The sequence below is a fragment of the Copadichromis virginalis genome, linkage group LG13 (genome assembly GCF_057382275.1).
Source record: "Copadichromis virginalis isolate Kocher_CV1m ecotype Utaka linkage group LG13, C_Virginalis_male_GT1.1, whole genome shotgun sequence".
Lineage (NCBI taxonomy): Eukaryota > Metazoa > Chordata > Actinopteri > Cichliformes > Cichlidae > Copadichromis > Copadichromis virginalis.
Window position 1 is genome coordinate 7,680,059 of NC_140630.1, and position 22,685 is coordinate 7,702,743.

General features: G+C 38.1%; 1 protein-coding gene across 1 annotated transcript in view; it reads left to right on the top strand.

Annotated features, from left to right (window-relative positions):
* Positions 1–22,685, top strand: part of cdh5 (cadherin 5) — a 69,477-nt gene that overhangs the window by 39,726 nt on the left and 7,066 nt on the right. Inside the window, exons 3-14 of the mRNA XM_085477082.1 lie at positions 5,117–5,350; positions 5,595–5,874; positions 6,581–6,700; positions 6,882–7,049; positions 7,215–7,396; positions 10,425–10,529; positions 10,892–11,034; positions 11,122–11,255; positions 12,252–12,361; positions 13,145–13,247; positions 18,415–18,545; positions 18,743–18,857. Of these exons, the coding sequence (XP_085333208.1) occupies positions 5,117–5,350; positions 5,595–5,874; positions 6,581–6,700; positions 6,882–7,049; positions 7,215–7,396; positions 10,425–10,529; positions 10,892–11,034; positions 11,122–11,255; positions 12,252–12,361; positions 13,145–13,247; positions 18,415–18,545; positions 18,743–18,857 (1,825 nt within the window). The remainder of the gene's footprint in view (positions 1–5,116; positions 5,351–5,594; positions 5,875–6,580; positions 6,701–6,881; positions 7,050–7,214; positions 7,397–10,424; positions 10,530–10,891; positions 11,035–11,121; positions 11,256–12,251; positions 12,362–13,144; positions 13,248–18,414; positions 18,546–18,742; positions 18,858–22,685) is intronic.

Sequence of the window (22,685 nt, forward strand, 5' to 3'; positions counted from 1 at the left end):
ATTTACTGAAGATGTAAATGTTTGAAGGGACCAAATGCATATTATTATTTTTTTTCCAGTTTTTCAGAGGAAAAAAAATGAATAAGGAGCGGAATGAATGGGAAATAAATCACCTTGTCATCCATTTACAGATCGGCATTGTGACATCACACTCACCCCTGAAATATAATTAAGATAAACTTTGAGATGTAATGTATTGCATGAAAATAAAAAAGGGGCAATATTTGATAGGTTCAGACTCTTCTCCTCATGATCATCATTTACATTTTTTTCTTGTCAACTCTACATAAGAGACAGCTGTAGCAGCCGTGCATCATTTATTGGTTTGTGGCCCAAACCGATGTTTCAAAACCTCAAGGCTGGCATATTTGTCATGTTGGAGCCAGAAGTGATCCTACTTGGAATGGGTTGCTGTTATCAGCTAACAAGCTTGATTGGCAAGCTACAGTAATAGACTGTAGGGCTGCATTCCACAGACAAACACACACATACTTGCTAATTAGTGCAAAATTCATTTTCAGTTACCACAGGTCTAGAAACCTGAAGCAACCAGTGTCTAGACCTGACTGACTGAAAGTGGATACTGGAGATTGCTGGCATTTGCTTTTAAATCAGTTGCTAAAGCTCCATTCACGCAGGTCTAGAGCCCAAAGGACTGTTTTCTGTGACCATTTGGCAAGTGGAAGGTAGAAGCTTTTGGCTGTCGCTAGCAATAAAATTGGTCTCAAAGGGGTTTAAGGTGCTTCACAGAGACCTCCTTGGCAGCTTTGCCATGCTTGTCGTTGCCATGGTTTCCCATAATTTGCCCGGAAGATGCTGACTTGTCCGCAAACAAAAAATGAACACTTTAGTAATTCAAATTAGAAAAGGTGATGCCTAACAGACAGCTACTTGCCACAGCTGCCTGAACCCGAAGATCAAAGTCTTCCTCATTTTTGGGGGCTGATCCTGACAAGGGTCACACCAGCGGATCATTTGCCTCTATCTCACACTCTCCCTTGTATCCTCTGATGTCACATTTACCCATCCATCAGTGTTTCTAACTTTAGGTGTTTACAGGTGCTTATCATCAGCCTATGTGATTGATGATTGAGGGACATTTCCAATAAGGTAAATGTAGGTTGCCTGATAGATTTAAAACTGCCCTCACAGGAAAATTTAAATGTAGCGACACAAATAGTAATTTTATCAAATCAAATCACCAAATCCTTGGATTACTGCTTTAAAGTAATAGTAAAAGTAATAAAAAAAAATGTTTACTTAGAAGATAGAATAACAGTGTTATGGAAAACAGATGCTGAAGCTACTTAAAGGTAACAAAAATCATAAAGCAAAAGAAGGTTAATAGCAAGTGAAATTAAAGTATTTGGAGGCAACATTATTTCTCAGTGGTATTAACTTTTAATTTCATTTTGATCACACTGTGTTTATTACCTGCCCATGGGGACAGACGTATGGGGATCCACAGCCAGGAAAAACAAATATTTATTAGCGCTGCACAAATGCACTTTTATGAACATGGTGCTCAGATGTTCACTCAAGTCTCTGTTAGACTGCAATAGAACACAATGCACTTCTGTTTAATTAATTTAGTCCTGAAAGGAAACTAAAGAAAGAAAGCACAAGAGAAAAAAATAAAACCCAAACAAAGGGACGTCAACTAAAGGCCATTTGTGGGGAGCAGTGTGAAGAGGTCATGGGAGGTCAGCAGAATATGAGATTAGACCATTAGAGTGAGGAGACTTTGTGCCAGTATAATCCCTTCATCATAATCTTGCTTTCTTCCTCCCTGCTGCTAATGGCTGGAAGACAATAAGATGCACTAATCTCTGCTGGGATGGCGAGGGGCTGTGCTGAAATATCTACTGAAGTACAGAGTGCATATAGACTAAAGTGTTTTGAAGATTATTTCCCTGGCATTTCTGCTTTATTAGATAGGGCCCAGTGGGGGGAGACAAGAACGATGGGGAAGACAAACACAGACAGAGAGGGTGAAACAGTATAAGAAAGACTGGCAACAAAAGTGAAGATTTGCTGCACTGCTGGTGTTTGTGTACCACATACACTTTCATTTTTGTTAAATGGTGTTAAATGCCTTGCACGCAGGAAGAAGTGATGCAACGCACTGAAACGCCTTCCAACTTGTAATCAGTCAAAAGCCATAAATCAAACGAGGTGCCAGTTGGGCCCAAGTTTTTACGATAAATGGAAGCAATTTTGAATTTGATATAAATGAATCCAATGATTGCTGTTGTTCATGATTAGATAGCTTGGGTCAAGGTAAATGCGAATCGCTTGCATGTGTTACAGTACACACCACATCAATGGTTTATGATGCAATCTATGAGTGAAGTGGTGGGAAATGTAAGAAAACAGTAAGACTTACAAGTGTTGGAAAAAAGCTGAGGTATGTAAAATGGTCAATATCAGTTAATACTGGTAATATCGCTCGACTGAAATCAGAAGCGATGAGTGAGGGTTTGCACTCTCATAGTGTAGTGACTTGTCAGTTACAAGGTAGCCAGTCCCTACTTCATATCCTGCTTTTTCGCTTATCTAACTTTGAAAGGAACCATCATTTAAATATTAATGTCATTCTGGAATAAAGAAGATGCAAAACAATTGGGACCATACAGTAAAGACATCAGGATAATGCCCACTGAAGTCAAAAATCAAGTGAGAGTGTTTTCTTGTTGACTTCTATAGAATTGTCTTTTCACAACCAGAGCACTTGCCCCTGCTGGGAATGAGAAATAATGCAGGTTTAAGGCTTTTCTGCATTAGTTTAACTTTTTAGATCTGAAGGTTGCGTCAGTCTTTTCCGTGCAGTGTATTATGAATGTCTTTAATCCCATTGTTTTTATATTTTTAACTACACTAGCAGCATGATTAACTTTCATGCATCAGAATGAATTGCAATGCAAAATCTCATATATATTAATTAGAGATGGATCGATCCAATATTATTATCAGTCCGATACTGACCTAAATTACTGGATCGAATATCGGAGAAAAATAAAAAAAATGTAATCCGATCTATTAAATATCACGAAAGCACCTCACAAAACTTGCGACATGGCGTAACTCATGGCTCATAACCTTAGCACATAGGAGCAGTATGTCATGTGATAGAGCGGCTGTGGTATGTGAGACCTGTCAGCGGTCTGGTTGAGCATTTGAAGCAGCATTTCATCTCCGAGAAAGTTATCCCAGAGGGAAGTAAAGCAAGTGTGTAAGTTCATCTCTGAATGTTTGTAAAGTGTTCCCACGTGAAGCTTAACAACCCATATATGGAGCGAGTGCCTCTCTCTCCCCCTCCCTCTCCTGCTGCTACTTCAATCATGAAACTGATCAATGATCAGCTGATCGGCTTTTCTGTCGCAACTCAGGTCTCTCTTGTTTGTTTTTGGCCTACTTTGCACCAGAAAGAGGAAACCAGCGGCTAAACAACAGCAGCATGTTTAAGCTTGATAGGCTATTGTTAGAATGTATTTAATATTACTTTCTACACCAGGATCCTTTTCTACTTAGCTGACAGCTGGTAACTGTGCAGGGGCGGGTCTAGCAAAGTATAGCCAGGGGGGCCGATAGGGCATTAACAGGGAAAAGTGGGGATACAAAGAAATACTTTTCTTTCTTATTCTCATTTAAAATGTGTAGCTTTTAATAAATAATTATCTGAATCTTACACCCAAAGTTTTGATCTGATGTAAAATGTATAGAAGTCCATTACTGTATATAGTAACTGTTAAGTCTAATATATACCCTAGTAAGCTATAGTACTTTTTCCTTTGGGAAGGTACCATCTGTGCTGTCTGCAATTTTGTTGAAGAAAGATGTTGAATCTATTTAATTATTGTGGAAAAATAATTGATTTCTGTGCATTTTTTTTTTTACACGTGCATTAAATTAAAGTTGATTACCGCGATTAAGCATCAGGAGGCGGAGGGTGGGGGGTGGTTCCCTATTTTTTTTTTTTTGCTGGGAGCTTGCAACCCTATTAGTTAGGTTGCTTAATATTTCCGCTAAGTACTCTTTAAAATACCAGAATAGGGAGGATGGTGTAGGTTTAAGTTCATTAGATTGATCAGTATTGCTGAACTATGAAATATTTTGGGTGCAGTGTATTTTTTGCATACAAGTATAACAGAATAGCTTTAGTGTTTGTTTGTTTTTTAAACTTGAGTATGAACTTATATGAAATGCAGCAAGATATTTAAAAAAAACTGTTTTATTGATTAAAAACTACACTATATCGGATTCATATCGGTATCGGCAGATATCCAGATTTATGATATCGGTATTGGTATCGGACATAAAAAAGTGGTATCGTGCCATCTCTAATATTAATTATAGTTGCTTTGTACAAACATTTTTGATGAATAATAATGATGTTGGCTAACTTTTTGGCTTTGAGTATTATGTCTCTACAGCTGTTGGATGAGTTGCCGGAATTATTCAACTTTGAATACAAAACCCGAGCTACCTTATATTGAAAAAGAACAAAGAAAATCCAGAAAGAAAATCCAGAAATCCAAATGTCAAAAAGTCCCTTTATGGAAAGTGGCCTTTCTAATGGCTGATTAAGACAGACATCGTAAGTGGTTGTAGCATCTCTGTCAGTCTCTCTTTCTCTGTCTGTGCCGCTCTCTCGCACTACACCAGTGGGTCAAGACCTAAAATAGGTCACAAGCCTATGTTTAATAGATCCCCATATGACCACAGTGGTGATGTGCTTTCATTCCAGGTCCCATGATGAGGGGCTAAATGTTTCATTGGAGTCCCAGGATGAAAAGCTTTAAGAGCCCTGGTCCTAAATGATAGCTAGACCTCGAGCTCAGTAGCTGACTGTAAGGGGAGGACAGAGAGTCCTTGGCCTTCACTCTAAGTCTCACCCGTGCACAGTGAAGGGGTCTGTCCGTAGCTGATAAGTGGTTTTAATGTGATCCTCTCTCTGTTCCTTTCTGGTCCCTCTCTCTTCTCTCTTTTCTACTACCCCAATGTTCCTTTCTGCATCCTTTACTCCTGTCTTGCCTCTTCCTTCTTTCATCTTTATTCTTTTACCCCCTCTTCCTCTCATTCCTCTCTCTTCTTGATCCTATCCTCTTCTGTCCAGATGATGGCTTGGCTCCAGCAGTGGACCACAGGACTTATGGCCACTATGGCCTTGACCGTCATCACTGCTCAAGACTCTGGACTTCCTGGGGTAGAAAGAGAGAATCTCGGCCCAGCTGACATTGTCAAAAAGGAATCCCATCCTGTGCTGTTCCGGCAAAAAAGAGGCTGGATCTGGAACTCTCTCTATGTAGAAGAGGAGAAACCTGTTGTGACTCCGCTCAAGATAGGACGGGTATATTAATATTAGTATTTTCACCTCAGAGTCAAAAACAGCATTCTCCTTGCCATGGCTGTCTATGAGAAAGCATTTTGGTATTTTGCCACGCCCCCTCAGGTTGAAGCTATAACATCCAAAGTGAATCTGGGGCACTATCTGTTGCTGAGAATCTCTTTCATGCATATCTGAATTTTTTTTTTTCTTCAGAATAGTTTATTTGCAGTAATTTATTAAAAGGTCTATTTTCTTTCTTTCTCAGCTCAAGTCAGACAAGAGTAACCCAGGTGGGGTTTTTAAAATAGAAGGTGAGGGAGCAAACGACATCTTCATCGTGGATAATAAAGGAGACCTGTTTGTCACCAAATCTCTGGACAGAGAAAAGAAGAATGCTTACCATTTGACTGCTATGATGTCAGATGCATATGGCAACCGAATAGAAAACCCTGGAGAATTTGTTGTCCAGGTGACAGATATCAATGACAACACTCCTGTTTTCACTCAATCATACAATGGATCCATTGAGGAGAGGTCTAGAATAGGTAAGTATTATCAAGGATTTTTTTTTTTTTTTTTGTAGAAGGAATTGCCAGCAGCTTATTTCAGGTTAAAAAAGATGTTCATGCATTTACGTTTATCTGTACTGCCTCGTGCCTTAACTGTGCAGTGGAAACCTACGATGTAACTGGAAACCCCTCTTAACCCTAGATTGTAGCCTTCCACGTGCACCTCCTGAGAACTGTAACCACACATGAGGTTAACGCAGCCTACAATGGCTGAATGGCAAGGAAGGTTGTGGTGTAGAGTTAATAGGGGTTTTCGGTTATAATCTACAATGTAGAATTCCAGTTGAAGTATAATGAGGCATCACACTCTCAAGTAGTGGTTAATGTTAAGGAAGGAACCCAAACTCAGAAAGAAAAGGTACAGAAACACAATTTTCAGAGTTGCTAAACATTATTTTTTTTAAGTATGCATGTGGCATCTGCTAAACAGGGGTAATGAGACAGATTCAAAATAGACTGAAGTGTGAAAATCCTAAGCAAAACGAAACATTATGCTCACACCTGTCACAATCATTAGTACATCTCGCTGTGAAAAACACAAGTCGGTGACTTTAATTACAGTGTTGGCACTTAGTCATGAAGCATTAACCATTTGACATCTGCAAAACACATACACTTAAACATGATCAGCTATTTACTATGAGGATTTCTATCATACATGTATATTATTTCCTTCTTCTAGGAAGAATAGTGGTTGAGGTGAAAGCTACTGATGCAGACGACCCCACCACTGCTAATGCAGAACTCAGGTACTCTTTGACCCATGGAGACATTTCAGCCTTTGAAATCGACAGCATCACAGGTAGGCTGACTCCAGTGGTACCCACCATGTTTGCCATGCTTTAGCGGCCTTTTTTCATCCTGGCAAATTAATTTAGGATCACTTGAGGGTTTCAAGCTATTTTTACTGTAATATGAGTCAGAGTTGACCTGAAAGATAACACCCTCTCCAAATGTCTCGCTCTTTCTCTGTCCCTCTGCAGGTGTGATCAGCTGCAAGATAAACACTTTGGACCGGGAAACCAGGGAGGAGTATGTGGTGGTGGTTAAAGCTCAGGACATGAGAGGATTGGCCTCTGGCAGCACAGCCACCACCTCGGTCACTATTAAGATAACTGACATCAATGACAACATTGCTTCTTTTACCAGAAGTAAGGAACAGTTTTATGAGCATTTACAGTAATGATAAAGAGATGCTTAAAAAGAAGAGATTATCATCAGTCAGGTTTTAGAACCATTAGAAGCATTACATTATCAAATTGTACAGAATCAACAGAAATATTCAGTCTTAATTAGTGTGTGTTTTCCATCCACAGCAAAATATGATCTGAACGTTCCAGAAAACCACAAGGTGGATGAGACGATTGGGATTCTGGAATTGGTGGATAAAGATGAGATTCAGAACAAGGAGCCCATATTTACCATTCAAAATCTTAATAGCAACATATTCAATATTGAACCCAACCATAACAAGGATGGAAACCTCGTGCTCAAAGAGGTAGGAGACTTATGTGTAAATGGTAGAAAGAGAGCCATAACAAAATAAGTTGTTTTTTTTCCCATCAATCGTGTATAATCTTATGTTAATAAAATCCATGCTAGTATTATATAGTATATATTATGGATATGTCTAACTGATGGAATTACAAGTACGTTTATCAGCATTTTTACTACAATTAATGCATATAGCTATGTTTATCACTACCCAGCTGAACCTGTGCAACAGTTCTGCTGGTTCATTTCCTGTTTGGCTTATAAGAGGAATGTGGGGCAACCATATTTGACGTATAATTCTCTGTTGTATTTCAATTTAACATTCCTGAACTGCCATGGCTGTCCCATATTTTTGTATAATTCATTTAGAGAGTGATTTCTCTCTTGTAATTGCTGTCTCCAGTTTGGGGATAAAATAGAGACATGGTTCCCAGCATTTTTTTTCCCTGTGCACGCAAACAGCTCTGACCTGCTCAACCTCATCTTTATTTTATGGTTTTAAAAGACATGATGATTTCATTGGATTAATTTGAATTATTTTGAAACAAACCTTGACTTTCATTTTATTCTTTTATTTATTTAACTTGATTCAAACATGTTATTCTGCCAAAGTTGTTTGGTTGTTGGTCAAAATATGATAAAGGTGAAATTTCATCATTCATGCTACCACGAGGAGTGGCACCATTCCTGAGTGATTGCCTTTAAAAATTTTATTATACATGATCAATTTTAATCAGTATCAGGCTTATAAACTCAATTAGCTACTTGACCCATTGCTACCAATCAAGGGATTGTAGTAATTTATATTATAAATGTGCATCAGACATTATTTTTATGTGGGTTTTCTTTCTGTATTTCAAACAAACAAAAAACGGTGAAATTAGTGAAATATTATTACTTTTGTAAAAGCAGATTTATCAGTCTGATGACCATCTGTTTTGCAATACATAGATTTTTAAAAATCCTATTAGTGTGTTCATTTTCCTCATGAACACATCCAGCCATTCGCTTCCGCTTATCCTTTTCAGGGTCGCGGGGGGCGCTGGAGCCTATCCCAGCTGTCATAGGGCGAAAGGCGGGGTACACCCTGGACAGGTCGCCAGTCTGTCGCAGGGCTAACACATAGGGACAGACAACCATTCACACTCGCACATTCACACCTAGTGACAATTTGGATTAATCAATTAACCTATCCCCACAAGCTGCATGTCTTTGGACGGTGGGAGGAAGCCGGAGTACCCGGAGAGAACCCACGCAAACACGGGGAGAACATGCAAACTCCACACAGAAAGACCCCGGCCTGATGGTGGAATTGAACTCAGGACCTTCTTGCTGTGCGGCAACAGTGCTAACCACCATGTCACCGTGCTGCCCCATGAACACATATTGCGCATAAATATTATGTAATCAAATCAATAATTTAGTTTTAATGTGCTATGTAAACTGGCTTAGTCTTTCCATGCAGCACCAGGAAATGGATGCATATCCTAAAATACATAAAGGGCAACTCGCTTTTATTTTTATTTATATATGTACACAAGTAAATCAGAGTGTTTTGGGAAGTGTTGTATCCTCACACTTTTTACAGCATCCAAATTGATGGGACCTCATGCCCAAACAGCTTTAGCACAAAAATAGATTTGCAGTCTACCATTACCAACGAGGATCATAGCCACAGCATGGTGACAGGATTTCCACAAATTCAAAATACTAATGTACTGACATTTTCAAAGTGGTTTCTGAAGCCTTCCTGCATACTCTGCCACCGCATGGCCACTAATTATATATAACATTAAAAGGTGCAATGTCAAATTTCAGATTTTTTTTCCTGCAGGATGTATAAGGTGTGACGTGTTTAAGACTGACTTGAAATCTGGCCTCCTTCTGGTTTCTAAAGATATTTATGCTTGCGGGATTTCTAGCAGGTTGACTTCACTGGGTTGTGCTCTTCAGATAAAGTATTTAGGACATCAGAGAGCTGGAAATGTATTCTAATGAAATGAGCTCTGTAATGGCTTGCACCCTTGCTGGCCTGGAATCAAATCGTACCTCAATCTTCCCCTCAGCTCTCGAGCCCTTCTCATCTTTCTCAACGGCTGTGTTTACACATACAGAATAAGCCAGCTGTTGGCCACACTGTGGTTAAGGTCTTATTCTTGTTAAGCTGTTTACAAATGCCTTTGATACCTTGGGACTGACTATCCTTGTAACCATGAATAATCCAGTTAGCAGAATATTCCTCTCTACCTTTAGTGTCCCATTCACTGATAAAAGAGTCTGCCAGAAAAAATAAGAATATCTGTGTATTTCTAATACATAGGAAATAAATTATAGTGCCAATGTGAATATGACAGTAAGAGCTCTTATATTTGCCAATGTAAAAATGTTTCCATAAAACTTTGCAACTAAAAGTTGTTGTTGCCCCCCACCCAAAAATATAGAACCTTTTAAAAATTGAGGAAAGTGAGCTACACAGGTTGCATAGACTGATTTGTGACATTTACAGCCTTTTTGCACCTGAAATCGTTAGTTGTCCTTGGTGGACTGATGCAGGTGTACAAGACACATTTATGAAGAAAAAAACCACTAAGGTGCTAATGCAGTGTGTCCCCAGTTACAAGCAAAGACCTACAAGGAAAATGAGGTCAAAAGATTTAAAGTTGACAGGCTTAAAGAGTAACATATTGTTGAAGGACTACTATTAATTTTGTGGAAGACTGAAAGAAATTGTAACAGAACCCAAATGCATCAGATTCACACAGCATACAGTTGAGTTCTGTGTTAGTGAGAACTTTAAGCAAACAGCATAATCTAATTTCAGATGCCTTAAAAAAATGGAAATTAACGACAACAAAAATCTCAAATATTTAATGTTTGAAAGAGCGCAACCTTCCACTACGAACACTGTTTTGTATATTTATGTAATAAAGATAGTATTGACTCTGCACTGAAGCTTAGAGTCACAGCTATCAATTCTAATCTAATTAGCACTGACATGTTGCTTACTCACTCACACTATCTTTGCTCCCTAGGCTCTGGACTTTGAGAAGACAAACAGCTATTCTTTCACTGTCCGGATGAAAGAAAATGTCCAAACTCCCGCTGACAACACAAACGCTGCAATCACCAGTGCACAGGTAAATATCAAACAGGGCAACTGTAACTTTCATGAGTCAGCAAGTGAATGTTTGTGATTTGCAGTTCAAATTGATTATTTACTTTATTTTATTGATCACTTTAGCCATCTTCAAAGACAGTTGCCGACTTGATTTTCATTCTCTAAAAAAAGAGAATCAATGCTGAGGAATGTATTTAATGCTTCACTGTCAAGAAATACTTTTCACAGATTCGGATTAGCAGGACACAGTGTGATGCTGTGTAAAGGATTATAGAAAAAAAATTAAACAAAACATTTCATAGTTTCATATTCCTAGTACAATTACATTTCCAATGTTGGTCTAAACTGTTGGCAATCATTTAAATCATTTAAAATTGCCAGGTCAACATCAACGTGTTAGATGTAGATGAGCCACCGATCTTCTCTGAGGACATGTACAGCTTTAACGTGAAGGAAGAAATGCATGTGAACAACATAGGATTCATCAAAGCCAGAGATCCTGACAGAGCCAACAAAACCATACAGTATGCTGCACTCATTCCCCAAAATAAGTAATAGTGTTACTAATCCTGTAAAGTGTTTGTTAGAGTGATCTTGGTCTCTCTGTTTAGGTTCTCCATCATGCAGCCGGACTGTCCTATCGGTATCAACCGACTCACAGGTCAACTGTACACTCTGAGAAATCTGGACAGAGAGGATAAGCCCACACACATGTTTCAAGTTAAGGCGCAAGAGGAGCCAAGTGGTATGTCACACACTCTCATAAGAGCTGTACAGGGTTTATTAATCCCTTTCCTCTAAACAATACATCCTCACATGAAAAATTGAAACCACGTGTTTTACAACAACAGCAATGTGCATACAGGGAGGGAGTTAAAGTACAAAGGCCAAAAAAGACAGTTTGTTCTCTTGGCTGAACATCTCTTGTAGATTTATTGAAGGATGGGAGTGTAACACATTAACAGGGATTTTTACAGACTTAACACACCACCATAACACCTGGTCGACCCACATGAGAAGGAGAGAGTAAGCAGGAAAATCACATTAGACTGCCTCTTTGTTCACTTCCAGCTTCCAAACCAAACTCTATATTTTTAGATCAGCAATGAATGAAATACAGAGATCTATTTTAGTGGCTTGTCACAGCGTTTAAGGAAGACAATGGTCCCCTGAGCTTGACAAGGTCCTCGGTATACAGTACATGTTCTGTACTAAAGATAGATTCAAAATCTTAGTACAAGAGACAAAAAAGAGACTCACATATTTATCAAAAGATGAATATTCAAAAAGAACATCAGTGATATAAAATAAATGTAAAAGATGCTTTAATGTGACGAAAATAGCTGTCCAACAAACAGCTCACAAATAGAAATGCTTTCAGTTACTTGACCTTTAATCTAGTCCTTCAGTGACAGAGATATACACACTAATCTCCAGCATAGTTAGTCACTGTTACATTGGCGCATCAAGGTAAATGACAACTAAATCCTTAGTTTAAGAACTTTTATATTTCATTTCTATGTGGCTTCAGTATTTTAAGATAAATGACACAAAGTGTTGCAGAAACAAAAAGTGCAGTTGTTTCCACATTTGCATCTCCTCCGCAAATACTGAATGAGACTAAATTATACTATCACTACTGAATGCCCTCTTGAATCTCTGTTTGCAGCTTTTGCGCATTTATTTGGACTATTTTCATTGTTAGACGTGTCATTAATGTGATGTTTTCTTTCCTCTCTAGGTTTAGAGTCAGTTGTAAAAGTTAATATTAATGTTCAGGATGTGAATGACAATGAACCTGAACTCAGAGCTGACGACATCTATATATGTGAGAACGACGAGTCTAATACGGTAAGAGGTGATCGTTTTTATATCTATACTATTTATAGATTTTAATTATATTTTTTAATTTATATAGTACCAAATCACACAAAAACATTAGCCTCAAGTGGCTTTATACTATAAGGTAAAGACTCTAAATATTCAGGAAAATCCCACAACAATCAAATTATCTGCTATGAGCAAGCACTTTGTGATGGCGGGAAGGAAAAACTCCCTTTTAACAGGAAGAAATCTTCTGCTGACCCAGGTTCGGGGAAAGGCAGCCATCTGCTGTGTCAGGTTAGGAGAAAACATGAGGAGAAGCTTGTTTCTTATTATTAGAGGATGCATCTTAATGGAAACTAAACGCCAACAGATCATGCTGAATTGTTGTTGATGTGTCTTCTGAATTAAAACTCACGTGAAGCCAAGCATGTGATGAGCTGGGGTAATGAATGCATTTTACATAAAAGCCTAAACGCATATTTAACTGTCTGTCTCCTCAATAACGGAGCCTGGGAAGCTACAATAGGTTTCTCCATTATTTACAGTTAAGTTTTTATTTGATTTTTTTTCCAATTGTGACTTTAATATACATAATCTGAAATTTGGATCCCAACCTAAAATGGTGTTTTTGCCACGTGCCATGTACATGGCAGTCGATGACTCAATGATTCACATGCATGCCATACATGTCTGCATAAATCAGTGCATATATAATTTACATATATGGACTGCACACATTGACTGCAGAAATGTGCAGTCAATGTGCAGAAAGGTTAATTTTAGAGTCATTTTTTGGTCTTTCCTCAGATAATTGGAACCTTGACTGCCACAGATAAAGATGATCAGCCAGTTGCCTTCACTTTCAGTCTGGCGAGTGAGAATTCCAACTTCTCCATCAGAAACTATGGCAGTAAGTCCTTCTGTGTACTGAACATTTATTTACTTTTCTTTTCTTGCTTGTTGCTTTAAATGGTGCTCTGAGCAAGCACTAGCCTTGGAACTTGTTGCTATGCAACAACTGGAATTCTATGTGAAGCCCAATGTTCTGTTTTTGAAATGTAAAATTATTTTAACTTCCAAAAACATCCTCCAGTTCTTTAAGCCAGACGGGAGATTTTGAGAGCCTGTCTGGGACCATAAGTACTATCTAAAATGCACAACAAAGACTGGAAATAATGAGAGCTATCAGTTCGATGAGCTTGAAAATAACTCCCTCTGTGTTGTAACCTTGTCACAGCTGATGATGTTCAATGAGCATAGTAACACAAAGTGGTGCTGTTGAGAGGTCTATAATACATTCAAGGACGGAAAAAAGAGAAACTACATCAAGTGGACAATTACTAACTATGGAAACTGTAGAAAGAGGTCCTGGGCTCAAGTTCAGTGGCTGGCTAGGGTCTTTTTTGTGTGGAGTTTGCATGATCTCCTTGTGCCTACTTGGGTTCTCACCAGGTACGGCAAAACACATTCATATTAGCAAGTGGTTAATTTAAATAGGGTGTGCGTGTGAGTTGTTTGCTTCTATATGATCCCCCTGTGACAGACTGGTGATATATATTTTATGGGCCTGGTTTACTAATAACTTGTAGCACTGCAAACTGGGTTTTGGCATAAAAAAATTACTTTGGGTATTTACCAAGAGAACAGTGACAAAATTTCTCAGTGGGAGTTCCTTTCTCAATGTGCAAAATATAACGATAAGAATATCTAAATTAGACATGCTAACTGATTTACAGGTTTAGTGCTAATTGTGATGCTAATTGTGATTACATTTAATTTAGAAAAAAAAAAGCACGTCTTATGTTTTGCACATGAAGATGAACTGTCTACGCCTGTGCTTAAAAAACAGTGAAACTGCTAAAGGTCACATGTAAAACTGACCAGTATTGTTAGTATTTTAGGATGGATTGTGCTGACATGCTAATTTGCTCATTTAATTTAGTATATCTATATCATGCTTTAGTTTTTCTCATTAAATGAGGAGTAATTAACACATTGGAATATATTAGGGATGAACAAAGAATTTTAATCAGAGAAAACTTATTAATATTAACACACACAATACTAAAACCTCTGTAACTAATGTCTTCAAAGTAGTCAAAGGATTCAAAGGCATGATGGTTGTTTGATTCTCATTCATTAAATGATGCAAGTGGTCTTTTTCAGGATGTAGTATGTCTGTAGACACTAAAATGAACCAGCTAGTTGGAGCCAGCATGCAGACATCTCATTTTGATTATTCCATATGCAAAGAGCTCAAAGAGTGAATAGTACTGATGTCATTTGGGGAAAAATATGTAGGTGTACTGTATATTTACAAATGAAAAAGGTTTAGCTTGAATTAACTGATGTGACATATGAAGAGGTATGATCCTGAGAGAAATTTGTTGGTATCAGCTTTAGGGGAGAGGTCATTCAATATAGGATACATAACAGCAGAAGTAAAAGTGCATTCATGATTTTTATCATCATATTCAGTTATTATCCATGACAGCCAGAGGGAAATTCATACCAACTGTTGCAGTCAGAAATAAAAAAATATATAAGTAAATGAAAGCCTAAGGTAATCAGATGAAACATTTAGGTAAGGTGTTAGTATTTAATCTATCTAATCTGAAACCTGAACCATATTGAAGATAAACAGAAAAATGATGTGAATTTTACTCAACAAATTCCACTCGTGCACGTGCCCAGAGGAGTTGACTTGTTGAACTGAAGGAGGAAAGAAAGACAGAGTAGTGCAAAAGCAAGGAAAAATTAGGCTTAGGTGCAAGAAAAGATTTTAAAAAAGGCAAGAAGTTCAGAACTAAGAGGAGAGCAGGAGGAACTGAACCAAAAGAGACTTACAAGCAGTAAAAGAAAAAAAGAAAATGAAGATAAAACTGAAATGGATGCTTTACGTAAGGCAAAGATTAAAGAAGGAAAGGAAAAATAGAAAATCCAAGACAACTAAATGGAGAATAACAGTCTCGAGGCAGACTGAAGAAACGGTGGACCGACAAAATCAAGGAAGACATTAAGTCTGTCAATGCATCACCCGAGGACCCCTTGGACAGAACCAAATGGAGAAACCTTTGCCGAAGAGCGGACCCTGCACTAGCGGGAGCAACGCCAGGGTGAAGAAGGAGAATAACAGTAGATGAGAACCTGAGATAAAAGAGGACTAAAACTAATGAAGAGGGAGGAAAAGCAGTGCCTTGAGAGGGGAGGAGAAGAAAGAAGAGCATGGGATGAAAAATGAAATAAGGACACTTGCAGAACAAAGTAGCAAGAGAAGATGAGGACATGAAAGAACATTAGAAACACCACATTTTAAGAGCAGTGGTTAAAAAGGTGAAGAGGAAACAGGGATGCAAGAAAGGTGGGAAAGAGAAAAGGAGAGAAGAGAGAAGAAGGTAGCTGTTTGATAAAGTGCTGGTTGTCAGTGCAAACCGATGTTTTCCTCTGTGGCTCAAGACTGTGCCCCCCAAAACCCATCTGACAACACCTCACACCACTTAACACACAAACTAAAACATGGCCTAGAGACACAAACACACACATACACAACAAGAGCTGCAAAGTGAAGGCTTTTGAAATATTCATCGACTACCAGCTCTTTAAAACTTGCAAAAAACAACCTTCATTATGGGATTCACAAAGAATCTCACACTCCAACAGTCAATGTAGCTGCACAGTGAAGTGACAGGACTCCATGTTCCGACCACACGACTACATGAAGCTTAGCCCATTAATGCTGGACAGACAAAAGGGAAGGAGAGGTAGGAAAACAAGGAAACAAAATAAGAAAAGATGAATAGGATGCCGGAAGAAAAATATGTAAATAGAAAAAGAAAGAGAAAGAGAGGATAGTGAGAAATATCCAGAGAGAGAGGAAAGAGATTAAATCAAACAAAAACGGAGCAGGAGACGAGACGGAGAGGAGGGATGAGATGAAGGGCGGACAGAAGCTGTTTCATCTTTTATTCGGTTAGTTAAGGATTCATTTACAACCATATCCTTCCACACATACCTTTGCAGATGTTGTCATACAGGCTTTATCTGGTTTATCTTGGTTATTGAGATAGTAAACTTAGTTAAGCACCTTATATGCAGAACCTTGTTCATCCCTATGTCCTGTGACTGGGAATAGAGTCAAAATTATGTGGAAGACTCTGTGTATATAGACTAGTCTCATTCATGTTCGTGCTTTTGTCTCATCATTTAGTTTAGTTCATCGTGCAGAGAAATCAGAATTCAGAAGATAAAGAATGTATTTGTAGTGAAGATAAATGGTTAAAAACAATAGAAATTGCAGTGCTTCTCAAGCATGTTTTTTTTTTTTTTTTGATGTTTGGTTTTTTGTTTTGTTATCATGTACTTTTTTCTCTTTGAAATGAGCTCCACTGTCCTGCATGTTATGTGCTCTTGGCCTTTTGGGATAATACACACAAGTGTGTCTCTGTAACCTCTGCATATTTTAAAGATCAATGCAAAAAGGTGGTTGGATACCACCAGAGTGTCATCACTGTTTATTTCCCATACAGCATTGAGGAATTGTTACAGAACTGAATCTTCTCCTGTATTCATTATTGCTGCTTTTCCCATATACACGGACACTTGAAATACCTGCAGCACAGTTTTAGAGTTTATATACTCATTTGTGTTCATGAGCATTCTTTCAACTGCAAATTCAAAGAGCAACAATATCACATATCCTTCATGAAGAGTTTAAAAACAATAAATAAATAATTAAATTGTGGTGCAGGTATTTAATATATTTTCATTTCCAAGGTAGAAATGATTGGGTGTTCAACACACAATGGAACAAATACTTGACTAGATCTTTTCAGTAAACATTCTCAGTATTCCCCTATATAAATCACACAAGACAGTGTGACCTGATTTTCGCTGGAAATACTTGTACATGAAAAAGAATTGCAACACTTTAAAGGACTTTAAGTGTAAGAACACACTTTGACTCTGTGCAAGTGTTTGTGAAAATGCTTTCAGGCAGGAAGTTATTCATGCTGGTGAAAAATCAGGGCTTCTGTTAAACACTCTGGATTTGAACTTCAAGTCCAAATGTCAAAAATCGCAAAGTTGTTTTTGTTTGAACTTGAACTTAAACCAAAGCTACTGAATGTGTTTCTTTATTTGAGAGTATTCAGAAGGGTCCTTCCTGCCATTGTGTTCTCTGAAATTCCTCTAGTGGTGGGATATTGTGGAGGAAAGCGTTTGGCAGGAAATTTCTGCCTGCCAGGAGTTTGACTAATGACTGTATTGTTGCTCAGGTCTATGAAAAGGACATCGATGTAATCTACTCAACAAGTTTCTTTTAACTAAAACTGCAATTCAGTTCTTTTTTCATAGCTTTTTTAATAACGTCACAATAACAGTAATCTCAAGATCTGAAGATCATACATTATTACAACAAGTCAATATGGCAGTTACTCTTGTTGAATGGGAGTGAGAAGGTAAACCTCTGTCTTAACACTGGGGATTCCCATGTGCCAGGAAATGGGGGGTGAGGGGCAAGAAAAGCAGAAAAGAATCGATGGAGAGGCATCAAAATGTAAACGACGGCAATGAGATGATCAAAGTTTTCTGTATCAGACTTTGTCTGGTCACTGATAGACCAAATTACATACAGAGTAGTCTGTAATGAAGAGATATTTCCAATGACAACAACATTCTTCTGCAAAGGAGAGTGATCTATGTTAATACATTTGTTCTGCCACTTCATTTAAAAACCGCCTTGGCTCCTTGTAGGATTTGCTTTTGCAGATTTTTTATGTTCTGTGATTATTTATGATCCTAATTGACTCCAATCTGAAATGCATCAAAGCCATAACCACAAATGATCTCTCTGCCTTTATTTAGTCACTCTCTCCTCGCTGTCTTATCTCAAATCTAGTCTTATCTGTTCAACATGACTCACATAAATAGACTTTGTAGACTGAGCAGGTGAGCATTAGTTTTGCTTTAGTGAAACGAGGTGATGGGTGAGGCAAATTAAGGGAAATTTGTGAAGCAAAGGTGGTGTGATATTTTGTACTTAACTTACTATGTGTATTTTCTTGTATCTCTTTGTATAGATGGCACAGCAGCTCTCATTGTGAAACAGGGCCCGTTCAGCCTGGATGACCCCAAGAATTACAAGGTGGATATAAGGGTCAGTGACGGAGGACATCCCTCCAAGAGCAGCGTCTCCACAGTATCAGTTGGGGTATGCATTTTTTGTGTGTGTGATATTGAAAGCTGCTTGAGATTATTTTATCACTGATAATTTTAAATAATTGTAAAGATGAAATGTCTTGTCTCTGTAAACCCAGTTTTAATGCAGTAAATATGTAGCTTCAATGAATGTTCAGTAAATGGACATTCAGGCAAGGTACTGACCGACTGATTGGTAATATGTTGTAGATATGTCAGTGTGATCCCAACCGGAATCGTACTTATTGCAAACCTGAGGCTCGGAGAATGGGAGTCAGTGTTCATGCCCTGACAGCCATTTTGCTTTGCATACTGACAATTCTCGGTAAGTTATTTTTTACTTTTTTGTTATACTACTTGTTTTTTCTACCTTGTTTCATTGTTATGACTTTTAGAGCCACCTTAAAGGGTTAACCTTGAGATTTTTAATGCTATAGTCTGTATACAGGCTTTTTTAAGAGTATTAATGTTTATAAGAAAATTATTTTTTAGCTGCATAAAATCTGAACCTCAATGATGTCACAGATGACTAGAAGTTGTGCAGGTATGGAGTTAATAAAAAGCAATGATGTCTGTTCTCTGCTCATCTTTGCTTGAGGCCAAAAGAAACCCGAACAGATATCTGACAGATCTATCAGTGGTTGAGTTGCATTCTGGGTATTGTAGGTGTCAGATTTTGACAGGAAGAAAGCATAATAATATATATGGTTTTTCAGCATCCTTTTTTAGACCGTCCATCATGAATATGATGTGAAAATGAAGTTTTAAGTTGTTATGATATTAGGTAATAGATCCTGATTTGGTTGCATGTGAACTTGCTTGAGTAACTATCTCTATATTGTTTTAAGTTTATTTATGCTTGTCTGTGTTAGAATATATAGAAAGGTGAAAACACATCATTCCCAGCATATTTGCATTTATGCTGAAAGTATGGGAAATGCATTGAAATATTTATTGCATTTTTTTGCATTCGTATTGTAGAATCTGTCCAAGTTACACATAATGGCATGTGCAATATCAGTGCACATAATGATGGGATTATAATGCAACAGGAAAATCCATATATCCAAATGACAAGTTTTTTCTTAAGACTATAGCTTTTCACCTTTAATACCAGAGGACCTGCTTAATGTCATCTTCTGTCTTACAATAGTAATTATTTTTGGCTTTTTCCAACATTTGACTATTTTCCAAAAAAGATGTTTTCCTGTTTTTCTTGGAATAACAAAGCCAATAAACATTCAGAAACAAAACCATTTTCATTTTGCAGAATCGTTTAATTTCTGAACTCGGTCTGGCTCGTGAAATGCAAAAGCATTTTGACTGATTTCAAAGCTAGAAATTTATCTTACCTAAAAATCTATTTTTCCACTGTTCTCCAGTGGTCAGATGTGTTTTCTCACCCTCAGAGACTCACTGAAGTGTACTCCAGGGTGTGAGTCTTGTGGTGTAGTGGTTAACACTTTCACCTTATGTGTGAAAGATCTCTGGTTTGAGACCAGGAGGAAACACAAAAATTGCTCAAAGGGGTCACATGCTTGGAAAAATGTGCCAAATAAACTAATGAGAGAGCAGCTGAAAAAACTCAAACATAATATGGGTATGGATGAAGCAAAGCACACCCAAGGGGATCTGGAAGTGAAAAAGGAGATACAACTTTCAAACAGAAAGGGCAATGAAACATTTTAACCCACTGTGTAGACAGCCATGTTTATGCCTGGAATAGAGATTGGATAAAAAAAAATGTTGTTGTTGGAAGTAGGAAAAGTTCTAAAAATGAACAATAGGACTTGAAAAAAATTCTAAACAACAGGGAAAAAAACAACATTTTCACTCGCCTTGTTTTGGGTTTGTTTGCATTTACACACAACAAATAATAAACAAGCTTTTGTGAAATATTTGAAGATTGAATCAAAGATCGATGCCTAAATGTTTAGACAGACAGTAATGTAAAAATAGTACTTTTCTTCGTTCTTCTTTAACTTTATTACCGGTAAGCAGAGAACTTCTGTATATATTGTTATTCTCTGAGAGAAATTCATGAAGACAGCATCAGTGATAGATGCAAAAAGCCAGTGCTGAGTGATCGGGACACGTGCACAGATTCACTTGCCCTTGCTTTGCGATAAATAAGATTTGTGTTTTGCGGGGAACGTTTTCCCCTTCTGGTGTTGTTGGTTTTATGAATAATGCAGCGGCGGATGTGAAAATAATGCCTGTAGTTGTGCACTCAATATTCTCTTTGATACCTTCGCCCCCTGCCTTTTTTGTATTTCTTTGGGAAAAAGAGACAGTTGTCATGTTGGATGAGAGGCACACTGGAGATACTTGGCCAAACAAGAGGGATATGGAATGAGATGTACTGAAGAAGGAAGGAAAAAAGAAGAGGAACTTTAAGATAAGGGGGGATGGAGGCAAAGTGACACGTGGAAAAAAGTGTATATCAAGACTTAGATATTGGATGTGGAGAGTGGTGAAACAGGCGGACAGATGTAAGACGGTGAATTGAGATGGAATGAGACCGGCTGAGTGACAGAGAGACAGAAAGAGGTTAAAGAAGAGAGACATGGAAGAGGAGAATTGTGGGAAAAGCAGCAGAAGAATAGGAGTGGTAATGAGGGGAGTTTATCAGTTCTTTAGGTGGCGTCTGCTTATCAAGCACCACCAAACACTCAACCTATTAACTATTAATACACTCCTTCACTATCGGGCCTTTTCCCCTTCATTTTTTCCCTTCATCTCCCCCTTCCTCTGTTTCTTTCCCTGTGGGTCTCTCTGTCTCCCTAACTTCCCCCTTCTATCTCTCCTTCTCTTTATCAAACAGCCCCAACACAGGCTAGATTAACTATTTAATGCACTTGTCATTATCTGTCAGGGCCCAAAGCAATTTAGCGTGCTCCCCATTCACAGGCACATTTTCTCACATGAAGCCGGGTTTGAAACACGAAAAGACATTTTTTCACAGTCCTTCTTCTCTAAAGAAAGGGCTTCTTTTTCCCCCCCTCTCTTTTCTTGTCCCTCTAAGTCTGATATCTCCAGAGCTTATTAAACTGCAGAGCATGTGTTGTAAAAGATTAATCTGTTGGTTTCCCATGCAAACTTAAATTAGTCCCACTCACCCTCAACTAAAAGGCATGGCTAATGCTGCCCGTCCACTGAGAGAGAAAGAGGTTCATATCGGGACCGAGGCTTGGGGCCTAATCTAATGTCAAATGTATCCTTCCTTCTCTTCTTGTCGCTCTCTTTCTCTCCTGATTTCCTCACCCCTAAGTCGCCAGTTTCTTCCACTTCCTCCTCCCCTCAATCAGTACCCTCCCCCCTTTTTGTTTTCTTCTTTTTTCTCTTGCTTCCTTCTCCTCTGTACTCTGTGCCCACTGACATGCAGCGTGTAATCAAAAACTTTACTGAGCTTCTTTTACCCTACTTTTTATCAAGTTTGGCCTTTTGAACCCACTTTAATGTCATCATAATGTTGTGTACAAGTCAATTCGTTTAATTTTAGAGTAAGCCTGGTTGTTCTGGAAACAATTACAGTTATAGCTTCAGTTTATGAATGATCAGACCGGCTCTAGTGTAACAGCCTGCAGATAAAATCATAAGGGGATTATCGTAAGGGGCTGCCCATCATTCTCTCTGAGATTGTTTTACACACAATAGCAAAGAGCTATTTCATGCAGACTATGAAGTCGAGCTCAGCTGTTATCCTTCTACACATCCAATTGGTTGATATCTAATCAAGTGCATAGCTGCTTCAACCTGCCCACAGTTGCTCTACATGTTTAAGCCACTTTGCAACCCACCTCCCTCACAGCTGGGTTCCTGTGTGGAAATAAAAGACATTTATGAATAACAGCATACTTGTTCATAGCTGCTTACTACAGGAACACAGATTGATTGATGTTCCAGTGGAATTTTTAAAGTTACTAATGTCACAGTTCGAGTCAGATTATACTTTCATATAATCTATAATCTTGCACGTATAATTAGGTTTAGAGTTAGGCCTTGTTCTGCTAGAATATTTTGCCCTGTGCACAGCATGCTACCTCGATTGTTTTTGAGACAGACATAATTAAAAGTCTCAAGTCTGATAATTGTCTTTGTTTCTTGAACTGAAACAAATGTTTTTTCTTTATTGATTTTGTGATTTAAGACT